Source organism: Amblyraja radiata, chromosome 22 (genome assembly GCF_010909765.2).
Source record: "Amblyraja radiata isolate CabotCenter1 chromosome 22, sAmbRad1.1.pri, whole genome shotgun sequence".
Classification (NCBI taxonomy): Eukaryota; Metazoa; Chordata; class Chondrichthyes; order Rajiformes; family Rajidae; genus Amblyraja; species Amblyraja radiata.
In genome coordinates, this window is record NC_045977.1 from 18,287,077 (window position 1) to 18,310,024 (window position 22,948).

The window sequence follows — 22,948 nt, forward strand, 5'->3', positions numbered from 1 at the left end:
GGGCCACAGTCTTAGAATAGAGGGGAGGCCATTTAAGACTGAGGTGAGAAAAAACTTTTTCACCCAGAGAGTTGTGAATTTGTGGAATTCCTGCCACAGAGGGCAGTGGAGGCCAAATCACTGGATGGATTTAAGAGAGAGTTAGATAGAGCTCTAGGGACTAGTAGAATCAAGGGATATGGGGAGAAGGCAGGCAGGGGTTATTGATTGTGGACGATCAGCCATGATCACAATGAATGGCAGTGCTGGCTCAAAGGGTTGAATGGCCTCCTCCTGCGCCTATTTTCTATGTTTCTATGTAAGGCCCCCGACCCAAAATGTCACCTATCCATGCTCTCAAGAGATGCTGCCTGACCCTCTGAGTTACCCCAGCATTTTGTGTCTTTCCTTAGTAAATCAGCATCTACAGTCTCTTGTTTCTATAATGAGATTCTTACTTGCAGCAGCATAACAGGCCTGTATACACAATATATAGATAATATATAGAAACATTCAATGAATAAATAACCCGATTACTAGTGGGAAAAGTCCTTAGTGCAACCAAAAATAATCCGTAGTTTGGAGTTGAGGTTAGTGTTGTATAGATTTCCAAGAGCCTGCTGGTTATTGGGAAGAAGCTATTGTTGAAAGAAAGACACAAATTGCTGGTGTCACTAAGCGGGCCAGGCAACATCTCTGGAGGATGCAATGTTTTGTCTGAAGATGGGTATTGACCCAAAGTATTTGCGGCACAGTGGTGCAGCGGTAGAGACCCGGGTTCAATCCTGATTACGGGTGCTGTCTGTTTGGAGTTTGTACGTTCTCCCTGTGACCATGAGGGTTTTCTCCCACTCTCCAAAGACGCGTAGGTTTACAGGTTTATTAGCCTTTGTAAATTGTCTCTGGTGATTGCCTCCCGCTGGTCGGCGCGGACTCAGTGTATTTTTGAACGAAATACATCTCAGAAATGTGACTGGAAGATTTTCTTTGCTCATATTGAAAATATTCTTCAGGGAAAGCCCATTTTGCATTGAATAAAAGGATTTGATCTCTGCAAGTCCCAGTTTGAACCTGTTTCAAGCTGATTCCTGCTTTGGATTTGAAGAAGTACCAGGGGATGTGAATGCACTTTTGATTGAAGCATAATTTAGACCATGCCAAGGTTTGATTGAAACCTGTAATTTGGCCATTGGGCACACGGTATGTCACAGCCTACCTAACCCATGGTTAAATGTATGAAAAGACCTGCTTTTCTGTACTACCTCTGACACCTTTAATAGAGGGTTGTGGAGATTCAGTCTGGGAGTATGTTAACGGTAAGAGCTGTGATTTTTCTTTTCCTTTTGATTGAATTTTGGACTTTGGGGCTTTCATAAATTATAGGATTAGAATTAGTCCATTCAGCCCATCAAGTTTACATCCCCATTCAACCACGGCTGATCTGTCTTCCACTCTCATCCTCAACTTTGGACAAGGAAGTGCATGAGACCTGGGTTAGGTTTTTGGTGGTTGGAAGATACGGGATGGAAACAGCCCCTCCGACTCACTTGATTTATGTTATCCCACTTTCACGTCCAGTCCATGCACACCACGGGCAATTTACGGAGGTCAGTTAACCTACAAAACACACGTCTTTGCGATGTGGGAGGAAACTGGAGTACCCAGAGGAAACCCATGCAGTCCTGAGGAGAAGGTGCAAACTCCGCACAGACAGCACCCAATGTCAGAATTGAACCGGGTCTGTGGCATTGTGAGATAGCAGCTCTATCATCTGCGCTATCTATGATCAGATCGATAAAACACAAGAGGCTAAAATGATCTTAACTTTGTCCATTTCTAAATTCCTGGCTAATACAGGCTCCTGCTACAGTCTATAACTCCACACAGATATGCTTAAAAAAACAAAGTGCTGTTACATGTAAACAAGATCAGATCCATTCCTCTTGATTTTTAAGTGGGTAAATGGGATTTAAAGGTAAGAGTAATGGTCAGCATGGATACGATGTCTCAAATGGCTGGTTTCTGTACTGACCAACTCCACTTTTCTACAAGCATTGGGTGGGGAGGTTGAGTAGGTTAGGACTTTATTCCTTGGTGTGCAGGACGATGATGGATTATCTTTAAAGATGTATAAGATCATAAGGGGAATAGATAGGGCCAATGCACAGTCTTTTACTCAGAGTAGTGGAATCGAGAACTATAGGTTTAAGGTGAGGGGGGGGGAAGATTTAATAGGAACCCGAGTGCCAACTTTTTTTTATCCAGAGTAGGGCAATCAAGAATCAAAGGACATAGGTTTAAGGTGAGTGAGGAAAGATTTAATAAGCAATCTGAGGAGCGCCTTATTACACAAAGGGGTGTATGGAATGAGATGCCAGAGGAGGTAGTTAAGATACATTTGGACAGGTACGTGGATAACATAGGTTTAAAGGGATATGGGCCAAACACAGGCAAGTGGGACTTGTAGATGGGGCTTGTTGGTCGGCATAAGCAAGTTGGTCCGAAGGGCCTGATTCCACACTGTATGACTGTGACTATCATACATCACACACTTTCTTCAACAAACTATTCCATCAATGCAGTTTCATATTGTGATTTTAACACCTGACAGCGTGCAAATTCAAACTGTTTCTCGACTTTGATCTTGGAAGTCTCCTCAGGGAAGATTGAGAGCAATGAAGAAGCTGAACGAGTTGACTCTGTTAGTGGCTGTGTGACAGCAGGAGCCATTCCCCACAGAGAACGCGCTAAGCTTGATCACACCTCTGCCATACTTTCTTCTGACGAGTCTCATTTACTGTCGTTAATGCAGCAACATTTATAGTTTTAGTCTTAGTTTTAGAGATGCTATATGGATACAGCCCACGAAGTTCCCGCTGATCAGCGATCACCCGTTCACTAGTTCTATCCTACTGGGGACAAGGGCAGCACAGTGGCGCAGTGGTAGAGTTGCTGCCTTACAGTGTCAGAGACCCGGGTTTGATCCTGACTACGAGTGCTGTCTGCATGGGGATCGCTGATTGGCGCGGACCCAGTGGGCCGAAGGGCCTGTTTCCAAGATGTATATTTAAAGACTAAAGTCTAAAGACTTACAATTCTAAAGTATGGAAACTGCCTCCAATGTCAGTATCTCCTTTTGTAATTCAGTGCATATTAGTTACAGTTTGAATTTTAGTTTTAGAGATGCAACACGGCCCACCGACTCTGACAGTTATCCCCGTACACTAACACTATCCTACACGCGAGTGACAATTTACCATTTTTACTAAAGCCAATTAACCCACAAACCAGTATGTCTTCAGAGTGTGGGAGGAAACCAGAGCTCCCGGAGAAAACCCACGGTGTCACAGGGAGAACGTACAAACTGTAGAGACAGCTCCCGTCGTCAAGATTAAACCCAGGTCTTTGGCGCTGTTAGGCAGCAACTCTACCGCTGTGCCGCCCCATAAATACTCCATGAGTACCCCATAAATACAAAAGACAAAAGAGTGCTGGAGTAGCGCAGTGGGTCAAGCAACATTTCTGGAGGACCTGGATAGTTGACATTTTGGGTCGAGACGCTTCTTCATCCATTAGAATCCTTGAAAGACAATATCCTGTCATTCTTCGAAGGCCAACATGTGTTGTGATCTCATTTGTCACCTGCTCACGTTCCCTGCCTCATACCAACACAGGAAGAGCAATTTTTTAATAGCTTTTTTAAACAATTTTTAAAAGCAGTGTCTATCTCAACCAGAATCTTTCCAATTGGAAAGTGACCCCTGAAGACTGTGGGATGTATTCATTGTCTGATTGAAAGATACAGCATGGAAACAGGCCCTCAGCCCACTGAGTCAACGCCGACCATCGATCACTAGTTCTATGTTATCCCACTTTCGCATCCACTCCCTACACACCAGGGCCAATTAACCTACAAACCCGCACGTCTTTGGGATTGCTGCAAATGTATCCTGCCAAGAAATGTGATTTGCTTACCTCAGTGAAACGGTGGCTCTTTTCAAAACAGGAACTGTGATTGTGCTGAGCAACTATAAGATGTCTTTACAGACATTTTTAACATCTCACTCAGCCAGGCAGTAGTGCCCAACTGTCTTAAAAGTGCCACCATCGTTCCTGTCCCGAAGAAACCCAACCCAGTCTGTCTCAATGACTTTCATCCAATGGCTCTCACACCCATATTAATGAAGTGTTTTGAGCGGCTGGTTATGCAGCATATTAAAAATTGTCTCCCTGCCGACCTAGACCCACAGCAGTTCGCTTACAGAGCCAACCGGTCCACAGAGGACGCAGTCTCCACAATACTCAACCTCGCACTATCACATCTTGACCGGAAGAATACCTATGCCAGGATCCTCTTTATAGACTTCAGCTCCGCTTTTAATACAATCATCCCACAGCAGCTGGTGGAGAAGCTGAAGCTATTAAAGGTGGATACTGGCACTTGCAACTGGGTCCTTAACTTTTTATCACAACGGCAGCAGACAGTCAGGGTGGGCAGTCGGACATCAAGAACCATCGCTGTGAGCACTGGCTCACCCCAAGGCTGTGTCCTAAGCCCCCTGCTGTTTAGTCTGCTTACACATGACTGTACTGCTAGACTCAGCAACAACTATATCAACAAGTTCGCTGATGACACAACAGTGGTGGGTCTCATCAGCAACAATAATGAGTCGGCGTACAGGATGGAGGTGGAGCTGCTCACAGAATGGTGCAGATCCCACAACCTCACTCTCAATGTGGAAAAAACTAAGGAGATGGTGATCGACTTCAGGAGGGCTGGAAAACAACATCACACTCCGCTGCATATTGATGGAGCTGCTGTGGAGAGGGTCAGCAGTGTGAAGTTCCTAGGACTCCACCTGGCGGATGACCTGACCTCTACGACCAACACCACAGCAGTGATCAAAAGAGCCCAGCAGCGGCTCCACCCTCTCCGGAGACTAAGGAAAGCAGGTCTCCCTACTGCTCATCTAAGGACCTTCTACAGGAGCACCATCGAAAGCTTAATGACCTACGGCATCACTTCCTGGTTTGGGAGCTGCAAGGCGTACGAACAATATCAACTCAACAGGATAGTAAAGACAGCCAGCAGGATCATTGGTGCCCCACTCCCTTTCCTGTTGGAGATCTACAAGAAGCGGAGCATCAGTAGAGCCATCTCCATCATCAAGGACCCCTACCACCCATCACACCACATCTTCTCCATTCTGCCATCTGGGAAGAGGTACAGGAGCATCAGCTGCAAAACCAGCAGGATGCTCCACAGCTTCTTCCCAAAGGCAATTAGACTGGTTAACGGACTGTACCCTCCCCAAATATCGTTCACCAACACATTCAACCTCGTCCATACTTTGACAGCTAGGCACCTGTCAAAGTAAAGCCACTGTCGGTCGGAATGTCTGTTTTTATTCTATTGTAAATTTTAGGCCTACTTTCTGTTTTCAGACATGGTAATTTTAATTTGTTTTTAAAGCTCTATGTATTTATCCTTTTTTTACTAACTACACTGAATGGAAACTGATCGAGTAATGTTTTTTTGTTTCCTCTGTGTATGCAAGTACTCAGTTAAAATGATATTAAATAAATACTGAATACTGAATCTGAACCTTCTTCTTCTTTCGAGTCCATCTTGTTACAAATGTTGACCTCGCTGTCATCGTCCGTCCTGAAAAGGACGCAAGCTTCCGGCGACAATCAGTGGGAACCATCACGTCACAATAGATGATGGTGGTAGCAGAATTAGCTCAGGATACTTCCAGTTTCCAACCCCGCGACGTGGACGCTTCTGCTATGGGGCCATTTAGAAATGAAATAGCACCATTCTAAAATTGTAATTGAAACTCGATTAGAAGAACACTTTGGGAACTGCTGGCTCTTTCAGTTTCATGCTGACTTTTCCATCCACAAATCCGATGGTGGCAAAGTGTTTAATTCACCCAAAAACATTGCAGAACGTGAAGGAAAAGCAGAAAATGGTGCAAACACAGGCAGCATTTGCAGAGAGAGAGAGAGAGAAACAGTTAACAGTTCGGTATTACGGTGGTGCAGCGGTAGAGTTGCAGCCATACAGCGCCAGAGACCCGGGTTCGATCCCAACTACTGGTGCTCTCTGTACATAATTTGCACGTTCTCCCACGTCGGTTTTCTCCGGGTGTTCCGGTTTTCTCCCACACTCCAAAGACGTACAGGATCGTATGTTAATTGGCTGCGGTAAAAATTGTAACTTGTCCCGAGTGTGTCGGATGGCGCTAGTGTACGGGGATCACAGACCGTTGTGGACTTGGTGGGCCGAATGGCCTGTTTCCATGCTGTATCTCTAAACGAAACTAAACCGTCGATGATCTATCAGCGGAACAGGTAACAACGAGAGAACTGTGAGGTAGATGGCGATAGGAATGCACATGGCAAAGCGAATATCAATGAATGGGTGAGGCCAGCTCAAATTAGTACTTTAGAGATCCAGTGCGGAAACAGGCCCTTCAACCCACCGAGTCCAAGCCGACCAGCAACTAGTACTATCCTACACACAAGGGACAATTTACAATCTTTTACCGAAACCAATTAGCCTACAGACCTGGAGTGTGGGAGGAAACCGGAGCACCTGGAGAAAACCCTTCGCGGACACAGGGAGATGGTACTAACTCCGTACAGACAGCACTCATAGTCAGGATCGAACCCTGATCTGTGGCGCTGTAAGGCAGCAACTCTACCGCTGCGCCACCGTGCACGTCCAATCAAGTACACAATCCATCTCCTCATCCCTGTAACATGTGATCAGACAACCAGCAAAGTTGAGAAGGTGCTGAACATTGGTGGCGTCATTGACTGTTAATGCTGAGTCCCTGGCACCGTGAGGCAAGAGCTCCACCACCCGCACCACACATAACAGTGGATAGAATCCATCCTCCCGTGATGCTGCCTGACCCACTAAGTTACTCCAGCACTGTGTCCTTTTGTGCATTAAACGGCACTTGTAGTTCTTTGCTGATGAGCGGTGCCTGGTTTCCTCCAGACGTGACGCTTGGCATTCAGGCCAAAGAGTTCAATCTTGGTTTCATCAGACCGGAGAATCTTGTTTAGGTCCCTTTTGGCAAACTCCAAGCGGGCTGTCATGTGCCTTTTACTGAGGAGTGGCTTCCATCTGGCCACTCTCCCATAAAGGCCTGATTGGTGGAATGCTGCAGATATAGTTGTCCTTCTGGAAGGTTCTCCCAGCTCCACAGAGGAACTCTGGAACTCTGTCAGAGTGACCATCATGTTCTTGATCTCTTGACCAACAGAAGGCTCCCCCGATTGCTCAGTTTGGCCGGGCGGCCAGCTCCATGAAGATTCCTGGTGGTTCCAAAGTTCTTCCATTTAAGAATGAGGAAGGCCACTGTGCTCTTCGGGACCTGCAATGCTGCAAAATTGTTTTATACCCTTCCCCAGATCTGTTTCTCGACACAATCCTGTCTCGGAGGTCTACGGACAATTCCTTCGTCTTCATGACTTGGTTTTTGCTCTGACATGCACTGTCAACTGTGAGACCTTATATAGACAGGTGTGTGCCTTTCCAAATCATGTCCAATCAATTTAATTTACCACTGGCGGACTCCAGTCAAGTTGTAGAAACATCTCAAGGATAATCAATAGAAACAGGATGAACCTAAGCTCAATTTTGAATGTCATAGCATAGGGTCTGAATACTTATGTAAATATGATATTTCAGTTATTTATTTTTAATTACTTTGCAAAAATGTATAAACGCCTGTTTTCGTTTCTTCATTCTGGGGTATTGTGTGTAAATTGATGATTAAAAAAAATGGATTTAATCCATTTTAAAATAAGGTTGTAACGTAACAAAATGTGGAAAATGTGAAGGGGTCTAAATACTTTCTGAATGCGCTGTAGAAAACTCTTCTGCTGGGTCTTACCCAGGGTAGGGGAATCAAGAACCAGAGGATGTAGCTTTAAGGTGTGAGGGGAAAGGAACACGAGGGGTATCCTTTTCACACAGAGGGTGGTGTGTGTGTGTGTTTGTGTGTAGCGAGCTGCCAGAGGAGGTGGTGGAGGCAGGTACAATAACAACCTTTAAAAGACACTTGGACAGGTGAATGGGGAGGAAAGGTTTAAACGGATATGGACCAAATGCAGGCAAGCGGAATTAGCGTAGATGGGGCATGTTGACTGGCGTGGGCGAGACAGGCCGAAGTGCCTGTTTCGTGCTATACGATACTATGACTATGACAGCAGCAGATAAAGAGAGGAGAAATCAGTCAATAATAGTAAGATTAAACGAGAACTTACCAGTTTGAAGTTTGATCTTTATTTTATGAGGAGTTACGGATTACGTGAAGACCCCGCCAGCACGCATGCGCGACATACTTCAAAGCAGCGGTGTGGAATCACAGAAACAACACAATAATTGAAATAAACATAGTAAAGATAAGGAGAACTAAGATACCAGTTGATCTCTATAATTGAGGGTGGGAGCGGAGGGCACGTAATCCCTCATCAGAACTCCTCATAAAATAAATATCAAACTTCAAACTGGTAAGTTCTCGTTTAATCTTAATATTTTACTTCGGAGTCAAGTGAGTGACTACGTGAAGATTTTAAAGCTCTGTGATTTCAAACCGTGTAACAATCCATACTTCACTCGCTGCCGAAGTCATCCAAGGGAGGAAGTATGGTATCGTAATCAAACATTAATCTGTTTATAAAACAATAATGGTATTATTTGAAAACAATAACAAAGAAAATAATGCTCCCCCGGGCTTAAATTATATATTTGCTAAAAGTCTAAAATTCTCTCTGCAAATGAAACAGGTTTACTAATGGCTTGTTGTAGAATGTTTGAAAAGTTCTTTCCATGGACACCCCGCTGTTGCCAGGATGTGGTCCAATGCACGTCCATTCTGTTAGCCGCCGACGTGGATGCTGCCCTGGTGGAGTGAAATGTGTAAATATCAGTATCCACTCCAGCAGTATCCACTCCAGCAGCTCCCAATACCTGTTTGAGCCATCTAGAGATGGTTTGACTCGATACCCGACCATGTGGCTTTTTGTGGCTGACCCATAGTGCTTTTTCTCTCCCTCGGGAATCTTTGGTTGTGTTGATATATAGTAGAAGGTGAGTCATGACTCATAAACGGGGGTCAGGTGGGTACGCCCGGAATTCCATAATGAGTCATGAAGTTCCTGGTCTGCTCTGATTTACCAGCTCCTGAACGGTGAATGTTATTTGGTCTGATGTTACGACCATATTGTCCAGTCTGAGTAGGTAAAAGGACTGGACCTTTTATGCTGAGACTAAAGCCATCAGCATGGCCGTTTTCAGGGTTAGCTGTTCCAGAGTGAGGGATCTGGCTGGTGGCCATCCCCTTAGGTATGTCAGGACAACGCTGACATCCCAGATCTTGGTATATCTAGGTCTAGGGGGGTTTGAATTGAAGGTCCCTCTCATCAATTTGGCCACCAGCGGATGAGACCCTATGGCCTGTTGTCCTGGTGCCTGTCTTAGATAGGCTGACAGTGCACTTTTAGCACAATTGATAGTGCTACAGCTCAGACCTTCATCGTGGTGAAGGCTGGCCAGGAACTCCAGTACATTAGTTATGGTGGTTGATTTGTAGGTTGTCCCTGTTCTCGAGCAGTATGTTTCCCATTTTCTTATACTGGAGAGATATTGTTTCTTGGTGGAAAGTCGGTGAGATGCTGACATCGTGTCCATGGTCCTATTTGACAATCCCAGGTCCAGCAAAAGGTCTTTTTAGAATCTGCAACCCAGTAGGTTTATTCTGTCATGGCATGGGTGACTTTCGCCTGATATAGGGTGGATCAGTAGATCTGGTCTGCTGGGAATGGTCATGGGTGTTTGAATGACCCTGTCAAAGACCACTGGGAACCATGGCTGTGTAGGCCAGTCGGGTACTACCAAAATGTCCGAAGCAGAGTTCATCTGTATTTTGCGAAGTACCTGACTGATGAGGCAGAAGGGGGGAAAAGCATAGAGAATTAGTTCCCCCAGTTCAGCGAGAATGCATCCACCGCCGCTGCCTCAGGGTCTGGTTCCCAAGCGACATACATCGGTGCCTGGTGATTCAGTTGGGATGCAAAGAGATCGATATCTGGTGTTCCATATTGCTTTGTAATTTCAGCAAATACTTTGAGGTTTAACATCCATTCGGTATTATCATTGAACTTGCGTGACCTGGTGTCTGCCACTGTATTTAGCTTACCTGGTAGGTAAGTTGCTGATAGCCAAATATGTTTGTCGACACACCATTGCCAGATTGTGTTGATCAAATTATCACATGATATCGATTTTATCCCACCCATATGGTTAATATAGGCCACCACTGTGGTATTGTCAATTTGTAAACGAACATGCAAATGGTGCATATTTGAACAATATTTGAACCTTTTAACCCATAGAACGCACCCAACATTTCCAAATAGTTTATGCCCAGTGTCTGTAGTAGTGATGATTCTAGATGAGTCCATCTACCACCTGTACTGGACATGGGTTATTGATAATGATGGGACTGGAACTATGCCAAATGTTCTTTTTCCACCATTGTAACTCTGATATTGCTTCAATAGGCAATTTCATGGTTCGGTCAAAGTGACCTGTATGTTGTTTAAACGCTAGCACCTTTGCTATTTGTAAGATTTGATAATGCAAAGGTCCAAACTGGGTAGCTAGTAATGCTGCTACTAATTTCCCAATTACTCTTGCCACTTGTCGAATGGTTGGTCGATTGTTAACCATTCATTTGTTACAGGTTTGTGCCAATTCTGCTGATTTTTCTTTTGCCAACGTTACAGACATGTGGACTGAGTTAATTGTGAATACCAGATAGTCCATAGTTGTGGATGGCGTCAACTTAGGTTTATCTGGATGTATGACAAAGCCCAAGGTTTAAATAAATGTTTAGTAGTTAATACTGCTGAATTAGCTAATTCCATGGTTTTGCCTATTTTCAAAATATCATCAAGATATGCCATGACAATATGTTTCCTTAATATTGCCAGGGCTGGTTTTAATATCTTGGTAAACAGTCTTGGGGCTGATGTTAGTTCATTAGTCAATGATTTGTACTGCCATTGTTGTCCCATCCAGGTAAACTTTAGGTATCTATGATGATCCTTATGAATGGGTACTGAATAGTATGCATCTTTTAAGTCGATGCTTGCCATAAAGTATCCTTTGGAAATCAATTGTTTGGCAGTCACAAATATTTCCATTTTAAAGTGTATATACCTAAGGAAAGTATTCAATGTGGTTAAGTCAATGATGATGCGACATCCACCATCTTTTTTGGTTTTAGTAAGTATATTTAATACGAATTCCAAAGGTTCATGTTTAGATTTCTCTATGATTCCCTTTGTATGTAACCTCACCAGTTCTGCTTGCCCTCACGTTTTTCTTTTAGTGAGAGGATAAAACCCCTTTGGGGTGCATGCTGAACTGGTGACATGTTTTCTTGAATGAATTCAATTTTATATTCTTGAATACTTTTAGTATAGAACTATCAAGTGTGATAGTCTTCCATGCTTCCAAAAACAGGTGTAGTCTCCCCCCTGTTAGCACAATCCCCCCACCTTTTATGTACTGGTAGGAACCAGACCCACCTACCTCCATTGTTATTGGTGGTGTGTTCATTCTTCGGTTTCTGGTTCCTTGTCTGTCGGGGTGGTGCTGTTGGGGGGTGGCGCATTTTCCATGGGGCCCGCTCTGGGCCCTGCCCTGAAAAGACTTCCGGGGATGGTATGCGGGCCCCGAGCTTTCACCAGTACCATGAAGTAGACGCCTACTGGTGGATGCATAGAGGTACTATCGTCTGGGTTGCGTGGTTCTGCTCGTTCCGGGTCCTGCCCTCATGAGGCCAAATGCCTTGGATTCTTCATCCAGATCTTTGACTTGTTTTGCTAAGTCTTTGCCAAATAGCAGGATCTGTGGTTCTGAGGTCGGCGTTCTACACAGTCCTGTGAATTTTGGGTTGAGGGCAGATCTTATGGCCTCCTTCCGGAGGTTGTTAATCTCATCCTGTGTGTTGCACAGTAGAGCCAGGGTGTTTTGTTGGTTTGTTGTCATGTCAACCCTGTCCACGGAACGAGCATACGAAGTGATAGCCGACGTCATGAGCTTCAGTATCTTTTGCAATTTAAGTTCTTGGGTTCTGATACCCTGCCCAATGTACCCCCAGATTTGACTATTAACGGCAGGCACATTGAGCAAAATGCAATTTTGGGGAGGCGTGTAAAGGTCCAACGCCTCATTGACTACCTGTTCTTGGAGTGGTTTAAAGGACAGGTAGTCAATGCTGGCCGCCAGTTTAGGCTGTAACGGCCGTCCCGCTCGCGGTGTTGCCGCGTAGCGGTTCACCACTCCCAGCAGCTCTTCCTGATCCTGTACCCCGTGCATACTCCCGGTTTCTTCAGCCAGTGACCCCTGTTCTTGACCAGCCCAGTCCTGGTCGCCAACGCTCCCCTCTGCTGAGGGAGATGCAATGGCCAGTGCTTGATAGTGCACTGGAGCGGGAGTGCTTGTGCTCCCTTGGCGAGCTTGTCCCATCTCCCGGAGCAAGCCTCGCTGGAGCATCTGCTCCACGAGCCTTTCCATACGGCTCAAAACGGCCACCTTTTGCCGCTCTCGGGCGATGAGTCTACCGCGCCGGACACGTCTGAGTAAACCGGCCGGTCCGACTTCCGTTTTGCCTTACCTCCAGCCCGCTGCGGTTCGAGCTGTGCTAGCGGCGCTGGGCTTGGCTCGGAAATGTTGTCGGTGACTGAGGACCGCAGCGTGTGCGGTCCAGGTGCTGCCGGTCGCCCCCCACTGCTGGAACCCTCCTGGTCCATTGCAGTCGGATGGGATACGACCTTCCTTGATGTTTTCCCTTGTTCATGTTCCTGTTGAAGTAAAACAGAACAAGGGTTCCAAAACACACGACCTCAGAGTAAGTTTACTTACCTGGAGGTCCCGTTTTCAAACTTGTTGCGGGAGAGCTCGTACTCCCGTCCGTCGCTGTGCTCTGCGTGAGACGCTATGTCGCGCATGCGTGCTGGCAGGGTCTTCACGTAGTCACTCACGTGACTCAGGAGTAAAATGAAATCTTGTGTATCGCACTTTCATTTCATGCAGTGTTGATGTTGTGGAACCCAAGGACACATTCTATTATAAAATGTCCCGTCCTCCATGAAATATACCACGAAACAGACAGCACTTACGCTGACCTTTGGAATATTGAGCTTTGGGGATCATTGTGAAAACCACTGTACTGAAGTATAATAACTTTTCATTCTCCGTTGCACTTTGAAAGGTTAAAAAGGTGGACTCGCATTTATATTGCAATATCGCATGTCTTTTGCATTCAATTAACCTCTTTGACGTGTTCAAAAGGGAACTGCAGATGCTGGAATATCGAAGGTACACAAAATTGCTGGGGAAACTCAGCGGGTGCAGCAGCATCTATGGAGCGAAGGAAATAGGCGACGTTCCATGAACAGCTCCAACCAAGACCACAAGAAACTATAGAGAGTTGTGAACATAACCCAGACCATCACTCAAACCAACCTTCCTTCTATTGACTCCATTTATACCTCACACTGCCACGGCAAGGCCACCAGCAAAATCAAGGACCAGTCTCATCCCGTTCACTTCTTCTCCTCCCCTCTCCCATCAGACATGAGGTACTGAAGTGGGAAAACGCACACCTCCAAACTCAGGGACAGTTTCTTCCCAGCTGTTATCAGGCATCCTGTCACCAACTAGACCGCAGTCATGACCTATCATTTACCTCATTGGAGACCCTCAGACTGTCTTTCATCGGACTTTACTGGACTTTATCTTGCATTAGGTTCATTAGAGTTTACAGAGATACAGCATGGAAACAGGTCGACAAAAATGCTGGGGAAACTCAGCGGGTGAGGCAGCATCTATGGAGCGAAGGAAATAGGCAACGTTTCGGGCCGAAACCTTTAGGTTTCGACCCGAAACGTTGCCTATTTCCTTCGCTCCATAGATGCTGCCTCACCCGCTGAGTTTCTCCAGCATTTTTGTCTACCTTCAATTTTCCAGCATCTGCAGTTCCTTCTTAAACATGAAAACAGATCCTTCAGCCCACTGAATCCGCTCCGACCAGCGATCACCCAGTACACTAGCGCTATCCTACACACTCGAGACAATTTACGATTTTTACCAAAGCCAATTAACCTACAAACCTGTACGTCTTTGGAGCCTGGGCGAAAACTGGAGCACCCATAGAAAACCCACGAGGTCAAGGGGAGAACATACAAACGGTGTGATCGCTAATTGGTGCGGAGTTAGTGGGCTGAATAGCCTGTTTCCATTCTGTGTCCCTAAACTAATGTAAGTTGAACTAAATCGTTTGTGTGCGTTTTGTGACTGTAAATTGTCGCAGATGAAATGCTGAGGTGTGATCAGGAATAAAGTCATGTGTCCTCGAGCTGTAATTGAAGTGGGATGTGTATTGCTGGCGACACTGAGGTAGATATTATCATTCTGAAGGGTAACAGTCCAGTAGAGACTGTCAATGCTACGCATACCTGCCTGTATGTGATGTATGTGCCTGTCAAGGGTAGCTGTAAGGCAGCACTTGAGCTGAACCAAGCTTTGCCAGCTCTGTTAGCTTCCACGCAAAGTCTTTGTGTACCGTAGACTGAATAAAAACTGGTAGCACATCACGTGTGTTGAGCACTCGCTTGTGAAAAGGAATTATCCTGTCACCGCATGAGTTTCCCAGGGAAGGAGTTTCAAATGCAGACCTGCTAAAATGTATAATTCCCTCTTCACGACTCTTATGTGGAGACAGTTATCAGATTTCAGGCTGAAGAAGCATCCCAATCGAAAATTTGGCATCATTTTTTCCAAAGCAGAGATTGACAGATTATTGATTAGAAAGCTTAAGTTTATTTTAGTTTATAGTGAGGTACAATGAAAAGTTTTTGTTGCGTGCTAACCAGTCAGCAGAAAGACAATATATGATTACAATCGAGCCATTCACAGTGTACAGATGTATGATAAAGGGAATAACGTTTAGTGCAAGATAAAGTCCAGTAAAGTCCAATCAAAGATCAGTCTAAGGGTCTCCAATGTATAATAGTAGCTCAGAACTACTCTCTAGTTAATGGTCGGGAGGTTCAGTTATAGGGAGCAGGCAGGAGAATGGGGTTGAGAGGGAAAGATAGATCAGCCATGATTGAATGGTGGAGTAGACTCGATAGGCATGCATGGTTTAATTCTGCTCCTACAGTATGACTTATGAACATGTGCGGGCTGAAGGACTTGTTCCTGTACAGAAACAAAGACCTGCAGATGCTGGTTAATACACCAAAGAACACAAAGTGCAGGAGTAACTCAGCAGGTCAGGCAGCATCTCTGGAGAACGTGGAGAGGAGAGAGAGGGTCTCGACCCAAAACCTCACCTATCCATGTTCTCTGGAGATGCTGCTTGGTCTGTTCCTGTGCTGTGATGTACTGTTCCATGTTCAATGTTCCATTTCTCTCCACAGATGCTGCCTGATCTGCTGAGTTAGTTCCGTTCAGGGTCGTGTTTTTTCCTATCAAATTTTTACCCCAAAATTTTACTAAAATCATGTTCAATTCATTTAGTTTAGTATATATTGGTATAGAGATACAGCGCGGAAACAGGCCATTCGGCCCACATAGTCCGCGTCGACCAATGATCTCCACACACTATCACTATCCGACACACTAGGGACAATTTACGCTTATACCAAGCCAATTAACTTGCAAACCTGTGCATCTTTGGCGTGTGGGAGGAAACCGAAGATCTCAGAGAAAACCCACGCGGTCACGGGGAGAACGTACAAACTCCATACAGACAGCACCCGCAGTCAGGATCGAACCCAGGTCGCTGGCGCTGTGAGGCAGCAACTCTACCGCTGCGACACTGTCCCATTTAAGGACTAGGAATCCCCGCTGGAGAGATTCCTATTGGCCAGAAAATAGATTTTTTTTAATCAATCTGATTCATGGAGGGGGTTAGGGCTCTTTAGTCTTGCAGGGATTCAATGCAAACCCACATGTACTTTGCTATGTTTAAGATCACTACCTTTAAGATCTGCTGCAAGGCTTTCAACAATGAATGAGTCAAAGGTGGAAGGTTTAATTGGGTAACATATCATCAAGAGACACCCTCAGGTTCATAGTGCGTTCCAACTACATTTCCCTTTAATCCGCTCTTGGGTCCAACTGTGCCTAATTGCTAGTGTTGTTGCTAAAAGTAGCTTATTTGTGATTCCAAATGGTTGAATGGGAAGAACTAACGGTGATAATGATGTTGGTAATTGTGTCCCTTCACCTTCCATTGATAACATGCCCAGCCTTTGGTGCTGTTTGAAATGTCACTCAAACGACAATGCTTAAAGGTTACCAAAGGCAGCTTCACTACAACCTCGAAATAAGATGGGAACTACTTAGACTTGGGGGCATTGGGTTTGTCTTTCTGCACTATTATTGTTTATGTGTATGTATGTGAATATATATATTCCGTATATATATATTGTATATATACATATGTGTGTATATATATTTATATATATATATATATATATATATATAGTATGTGTGTATGTATATATATTGATATATATATATACAACTAAAAAATCAATGTATATATTGCTGAACCAGACTCTATGACTCTAACCCTTTGCCTACAATTGAAAACATACATAAGTACACCTGGTGTGAATGAACAGCTTAGCACCCATCCATGTCACTTATCCATGTCCTCCTGAGAAGCTGCTGAGTTACTCCAACATATTATGTTTGTACACCAGTAGAGTGATAGAGTGATGCAGCATGGAAGCAGGCCCTTCGGCCCAACTAGCCCACACCGACCAAGGTGCCCCTTTGTGTCTTTTTGTGTAAACCAGTATCTGCACTAAAGATTGTCTATAGACTGCGGATGGAGTCACATTAATGACCTTCACATCCAGTGGTACATTTGATCTTATTCTCGCTCTCTGTTTCTGCAGGTTTTCCGCGCTGCACCATGCTGCCCTCAATGGGAACACTGAGCTCATCTCGATGTTGATCGAATCCCAGGCTTTGGTCGATATCAAGGACAACAAAGGTGATCAATCAATTAATCTCTAGTTCTCTGGCTTCAACCTACTCTCCCGACCAACTCCAATAGACTTGCTGATTTTCCTGGGGCAGGAACGCACCACACTGCACAAGGGCTCCGGAAACTCCAGCTCTCTTGTGATTCCAATGGTTGATTGGGAGGTGCTGAGAGTGAGAATGATGTTGGTATTTGCCGAACCAGGCTGTGTGTTCTACAACAAACGAGGAACTAGGAGACGCACTAAAAGTTGGCACAAAGTGCTGGAGTAACTTAGCAGGTCAGGCTGCCTGCACTTTGTGTCCTTTTTATTTGCAAACAAGCATCTGCAGTTCCTTGAATGCCATTGTGTCCATTTTCCATCCCGTTGTATCTTGCAGTAATAACGTGCCCAGTATTGCTTCTGTTTGAAAAGTCCACTCGAAAGACAATGCTTCAAGGTCACAAAACTAAGCCAGCTAACGTTTTTAGCTTATTACTAGTGTTGCACTACGGCACAACAGTTAGTTTAGTTTAGTTAGTTTAGTTTTGTTTGGTATAGTATAGTTTGGTTTAGTTTAGTTTATTGTCGCATGTATCGAGGTACAGTGAAAAGCTTTTTGTTGTGTGCTATCGAGACAATGAAAGATTATACATGATTACATTCAAGCTATCCCCAGTGCACAGATACAAGGTGAAGGGAAGAGCGGTTAGTGCAAGATAAAGTCCAGTAAAGTCTGATTAAAGATTGTCTGAGGGTCTCCAATGAGGTGGATGGGAGGTCAGGACCGCACTCTAGCTGGTGAGTGGACAGTTCAGTTACCTAATAACAGCTGGGAAGAAATTGTCCCTGAATCTGGATGCGTGTGTTTTCAAACTTCTGTACCTTCTGACTGATGGGAGAGGGGTGAGGAGGATATGGATATGCTGGGAATGGAGGGATGATGTGCAGGCAGAGGGGATTACAATTAACCTAGCATTGTAAGAGCTAGCACGGTCCCAACTTTAACAGCATCATATTCGGCATGGATATTATGGGCCACGGGGACTGTTCCTGTACTGGCCTGTTCTATGTTCTAATGGGCAGTTAGTGCTGGCCTTGCCAACGATAGGTTCTTTCCATGAATTAATTAAAAAATAGGATTGTGACGCAATCAATATTAGTTCTGGGTCTCTAAGACTTAATATTAGGATACCTTTCACATCCCGTTCTGGACATTTCAAAGCACCACACAGCCACGTGAAGATTTGTGATGTCTAGACACTGTCACAGTTTGGAAACATGGCAGTCAATATGTGCACAGCAAGCTCCCAAAGACACAATAGTGACAATAACCAAAAATATCTATTTTCAACCATATTAAGTGTATTCTCAACTCCTGGGAGAGGAACTTGAACCTTTAACCTTCTGAAGCTCTTAAGGATTCCATTGTCATGGAAACAGAGAGGTGGATTGAAGATGTTACAATGGGAATACCCTTGAATAGACTCCTGTGGATTTCCAGTGCTGGAGTATGAACATGTAACCTCCCGTTAGCCTTAAATCGTACATTAAAAATGCACAATCTTCATCAAATCTTCATGAAGTTTCAAAAGCAGAGTAAATTGAAGATCATCGAATATTCAGGGGAGGAAATTAATCACTTGGTGAAAAATGTGTTCACAAATTTCCCACCTCTCTGCATTGAAATACGGAGCTGTAATGCACTTCATAAATCTTCTCCATTTAGATAAGATTATTTACGATTTTACATTCCACGTTCTTGATTTAGCTTAGCTGAGCTCAGAGAAACAGAGTGGAAACAGACCCTTCAGCCCACCGAATCCGCGCCGACCAACAATCACTCGTACACTAGTTCTATCCTACACACGAGGGACAATTTACAGAAGCCAATTAATCTACAAACCTGCACGTCTTTGGAATGTGGGAATTTGGAAACCGGAGCACCCAGAGAAGCCCCATGCGGTCACAGGGAAAACGTACAGACAGCACCCGTAGTCAGGATCGAACCCAGGTGTTGTAAGGCAGCAACTCTACCACTGTGTCACTGTGCCGCCCTTGACATTCCAGAATTTTATCCATGTCACCAGTTCGTAGAAACATGACCTTTTAAAACATTTTGTACTAGTCAGTGTATGAGAAATAGTCCATTTTTCTTTTCACATAACATGCCATTCATGGGAAAGTGAAACACATCAATCAAACAGAGAGCTTGGAGGGGAGGCAAAGATGTATCTAGATAGCCATGGGAAAGTCCTGGCGAATTGAGTTCAAATCCCATAGCAGATGGTGATAAACTCAAGTTTGAATTCTGGAATAAAAATATGGGCAACACAATGGTGCAGCGGTATAGTTGCTGCCTCACAGCACCCAAGACCCGGGTTCAATCCTGGCTACGGGTGCTGTCTGTACGGAGTTTGTATGTTCTCGCTGGGACCGCGTGGGTTTTCTCCGGGTGCTCCGGTTTCCTCCCACACTCCTAAGACGTGCAGGTTTGCAGGTTAATTGGCTTCATTGAAATTGTAAGTTCTTTCTCATGTGTGGGACAGTGCCAGCGGTCATCGTTGGCCGGTGTGAACTCGGGTGGCCTGAAGGGCCTGTTTCCCCGCTGTATCTCTAAAGTCTGAAGGACTTTGAGTCCTAGTGTGATGTCCTTCTGGTCTTGTGTTACAGCGATGAGACCGCTGCACTATGCAGCTTGGCAGGGGAAGGCAGAACCGATGAAGATGCTTCTGAAGGCGGCCTCCAGTGTCAACTCACAGTCGGAGGAAGGACAGATCCCGTTGCATCTCGCGGCTCAGCACGGACACTACGAAGTGGTGAGGAGGGAATGTTTTTTCTTTGTTCCTCTCTAGACTGGGATGTGAGGGTGATTAAATTACACTTGCATCTAACTGCTTTATTGGGGGTAAAGATTGTTCCCTGGGGATTTTAGGACAAATTTTTTAAATTAAATTAAATTACTTTATATAGCACATTTTTAGTCAACTTGCATTGACCCCAAAGTGCTTCACATAATTACATTCACACACACAGGCAAAGGTGGGTGAAGTGTCTTGCCCAAGGACACAACGACAGTATGCACTCCAAGCGGGATTCGAACCAGCTACCTTCCGGTTGCCAGCCGAACACTTAGCCCATTGTGCCATCTGTCAGGACATAGGACAGACTGCAGGCACACCAGAACTCTTTGTTTAGCTTAGTTTAGTTTAGAAATTCAGCGTGGAAACAGGCCCACCAAGTTCACGCCGACCAGCGATCACCTCAAACACCAGCACTATCCTACACATGAGGGACAATTTACATTTTACAGAAGCCAATTAACCTACAAACCTGTACCTCTTTGTACCAAAAACCCATGCAGTCACAGGGAGAACGTACAAAGTCCATACAGACAGCAGCGGAGATCAAACCTGGGTCTTTGGCACTTTGAGGCAGCAACTCTACTGCTGCGCCACTGTACGGCCCTTGCAACCCTGTGTAGACCTCCTTACATTGTAGTTCGTGGTGCAATGTCCCCACTTGGTCTAGCAGGAGAAGATAATCGGTAAATAAACCGGTGGGCAGAGGAAGAAAATATTGTTTTGCAACAGTGAATTGTTGTGTGCTGGAACAGGTGATCTAAACAAGAGTAGAAGCAAGTTGAAAAGAGACTATGTAAGGGGTTTAAGAAAGAACTGCAGATGCTGGATGATCGAAGGTAGACAAAAATGCTGGAGAAATCTCCCGGTGGTTCTGCACTCCAACTCCCCCTCCCATTCCGAATCCGACCTTTCTGTCCTCGGCCTCTTCCATGGCCAGTCATTGGAATCTCAACTCCTGCTTGGTCTCATTTGCCACAAGTTTTTCCTTTTCTAAGTGGCTGAAGAATGACATGAAATTTCTTCCCAACAGGAACAAAATGCCGAGGAAAGTTAACTCCCTCCACTGCGATGCTGTTTTTGAAATACCATAAAATGTCAATGATTTAGTTTGTCAAATGGTGCCTTGCGTCTTATATATATATATGTAAGAGAGTGTGTGGGGGGAGTTACTTGAAATTAGAAAGATTAACGTCAATACTGCTGGGTGGTACGCTGTGCTACTCCAGCATTTGCAGTATATATATATATATGTATGTGTGTATATGTGTGTGTATACATACATACATGTGTGTGTGTGTGTGTGTGTGTGTGTGTGTGTGTGTGTGTGTGTGTGTGTGTGTGTGTGTGTGTGTGTGTGTGTATATATGTGTGTGTACGTATGTATATATATAATAGTAAGATTAAACGAGAACTTACCAGTTTGAAGTTTGATCTGTATTTTATGAGGAGTTACGATGAGGGATTACGTGAAGAACCCGCTCAGTGCGCAGGCGCGGCATACTTCCAAGCAGCGGTGTGGAATCACAGATAGACACAAGTATTTGAAGTAAACATAGTAAAGAAAAAGAGACATCAATTTATCAGTTTGATCCATATAATGAGGGTGGGAGCGGAGGGCACGTAATCCCTCATCGTAACTCCTCATAAAATACAGATCAAACTTCAAACTGGTAAGTTCTCGTTTAATCTTACTATTTTACTTCGGAGTCACGTGAGTGACTACGTGAAGATTTCAAAGCTCTGTGATTTCAAACCGTGTAACAGTTTTATTCACTCACTGCCGAAGTTCTTGAGGGAGGAAGTGTTATCGTAATTACCCAATGAATCTGTTTTTCAAGAAAACAAAGGTATTTATTAACAATAACAAAACATTTTAAATTGCTCCCCCGGGCTTAAATTAAATATTTGCAGCTTCTAATATCTTTGCTGCAAATAAATCAGGTTTCATCAACGGCTTATTGTAAAATGTTCTGAATGTTGATTCCTTCGACCATCCTGCTGTATTCAGAATGAGGTAAATAGGTACATCCATTCTTGCTGCCGTTGATGTGGACGCTGCCCTAGTGGAATGAGATTTAAAGGTATTAATATCTATCCCGGCAGCTTTCAGTACCTGTTTTAGCCATCTTGAGATGGTTTGGCTTGTTACCCGGCCATGAGGTTTTTTGTGGCTGACCCATACGGCTTGTTCACTCCCTCTGATGTTGTGGGTTGTGTCTATATACTGTAGTAGATGGGGCACCACACACAATCGTGGGTCTGGTGGGTAGGCCCGGAATACCACTAGTGGATTGGATGTTCCTGGCCTGCTTTGTTTCACCAGACCTTGTAGAATGAATGTGATCTGATCTGGGGTTGTCACCATGTTGTCCAGTCTCAATTTGTGTAGTGACTGGACCCTCTGAGCGGATACGAGTGCCATCAGCATGAGCGTCTTCAGTGTTGATTGCTCGAGGCTGAGGGATCTAGCTGGTGGCCATTCCCTGAGGTATGTCAGGACGACACTGATGTCCCAAATATGGGTATACCTGGGCTTGGGGGGCTTAATATTATAAATGCCCCTCATAAGTTTTACCACCAGTGGATGGGATCCCATTGCCTGATGTCCTGCTGGTTTGAGGTAAGCAGAAAGAGCACTACGTGCTGTGTTGATGGCACTGTAGCTGATCCCTTCATGATGGTGTAGATAGGCTAGGACTCCAATACGTTGGTTACTGCGGCTGTTTCATATGTTGTCCCTGTTTCCTGGCAGTACTTTTCCCATTTTTTGATGCTGGTTAAGTACTGCCTTTTGGTGGATGTTCGAAGGGATACTGACATGGTGGTGATGGTTTGTTCGGACAATCCCAGGTCCAGGTAAGGTCTGTTCAGAACCTGCAACCCAGGAGTTTAATGTCTTCATGGCATGGGTGGCTTATGCCTGATACTGGGTGAGTTAATAGTCCTGGATCACTGGGAAACACCATAGGTGATTCTACCACCATGTCATGTAGTACTGGGAACCATGGCTGTGTAGGCCAGTCGGGCAC

The 22,948-nt window shown here is 44.8% G+C and overlaps 1 protein-coding gene across 9 annotated transcripts in view; it reads left to right on the plus strand.

Moving 5' to 3' along the window:
* The window catches only part of caskin1 (CASK interacting protein 1), a 398,894-nt gene that overhangs the window by 258,187 nt on the left and 117,759 nt on the right, over positions 1-22,948 (plus strand). For all 9 annotated transcript variants that reach the window (XM_033040506.1, XM_033040507.1, XM_033040509.1 and 6 more), the window contains exons 3-4: positions 16,987-17,084; positions 19,729-19,874. In XM_033040506.1, coding sequence (XP_032896397.1) covers positions 16,987-17,084; positions 19,729-19,874 — 244 coding nt within the window. The remainder of the gene's footprint in view (positions 1-16,986; positions 17,085-19,728; positions 19,875-22,948) is intronic.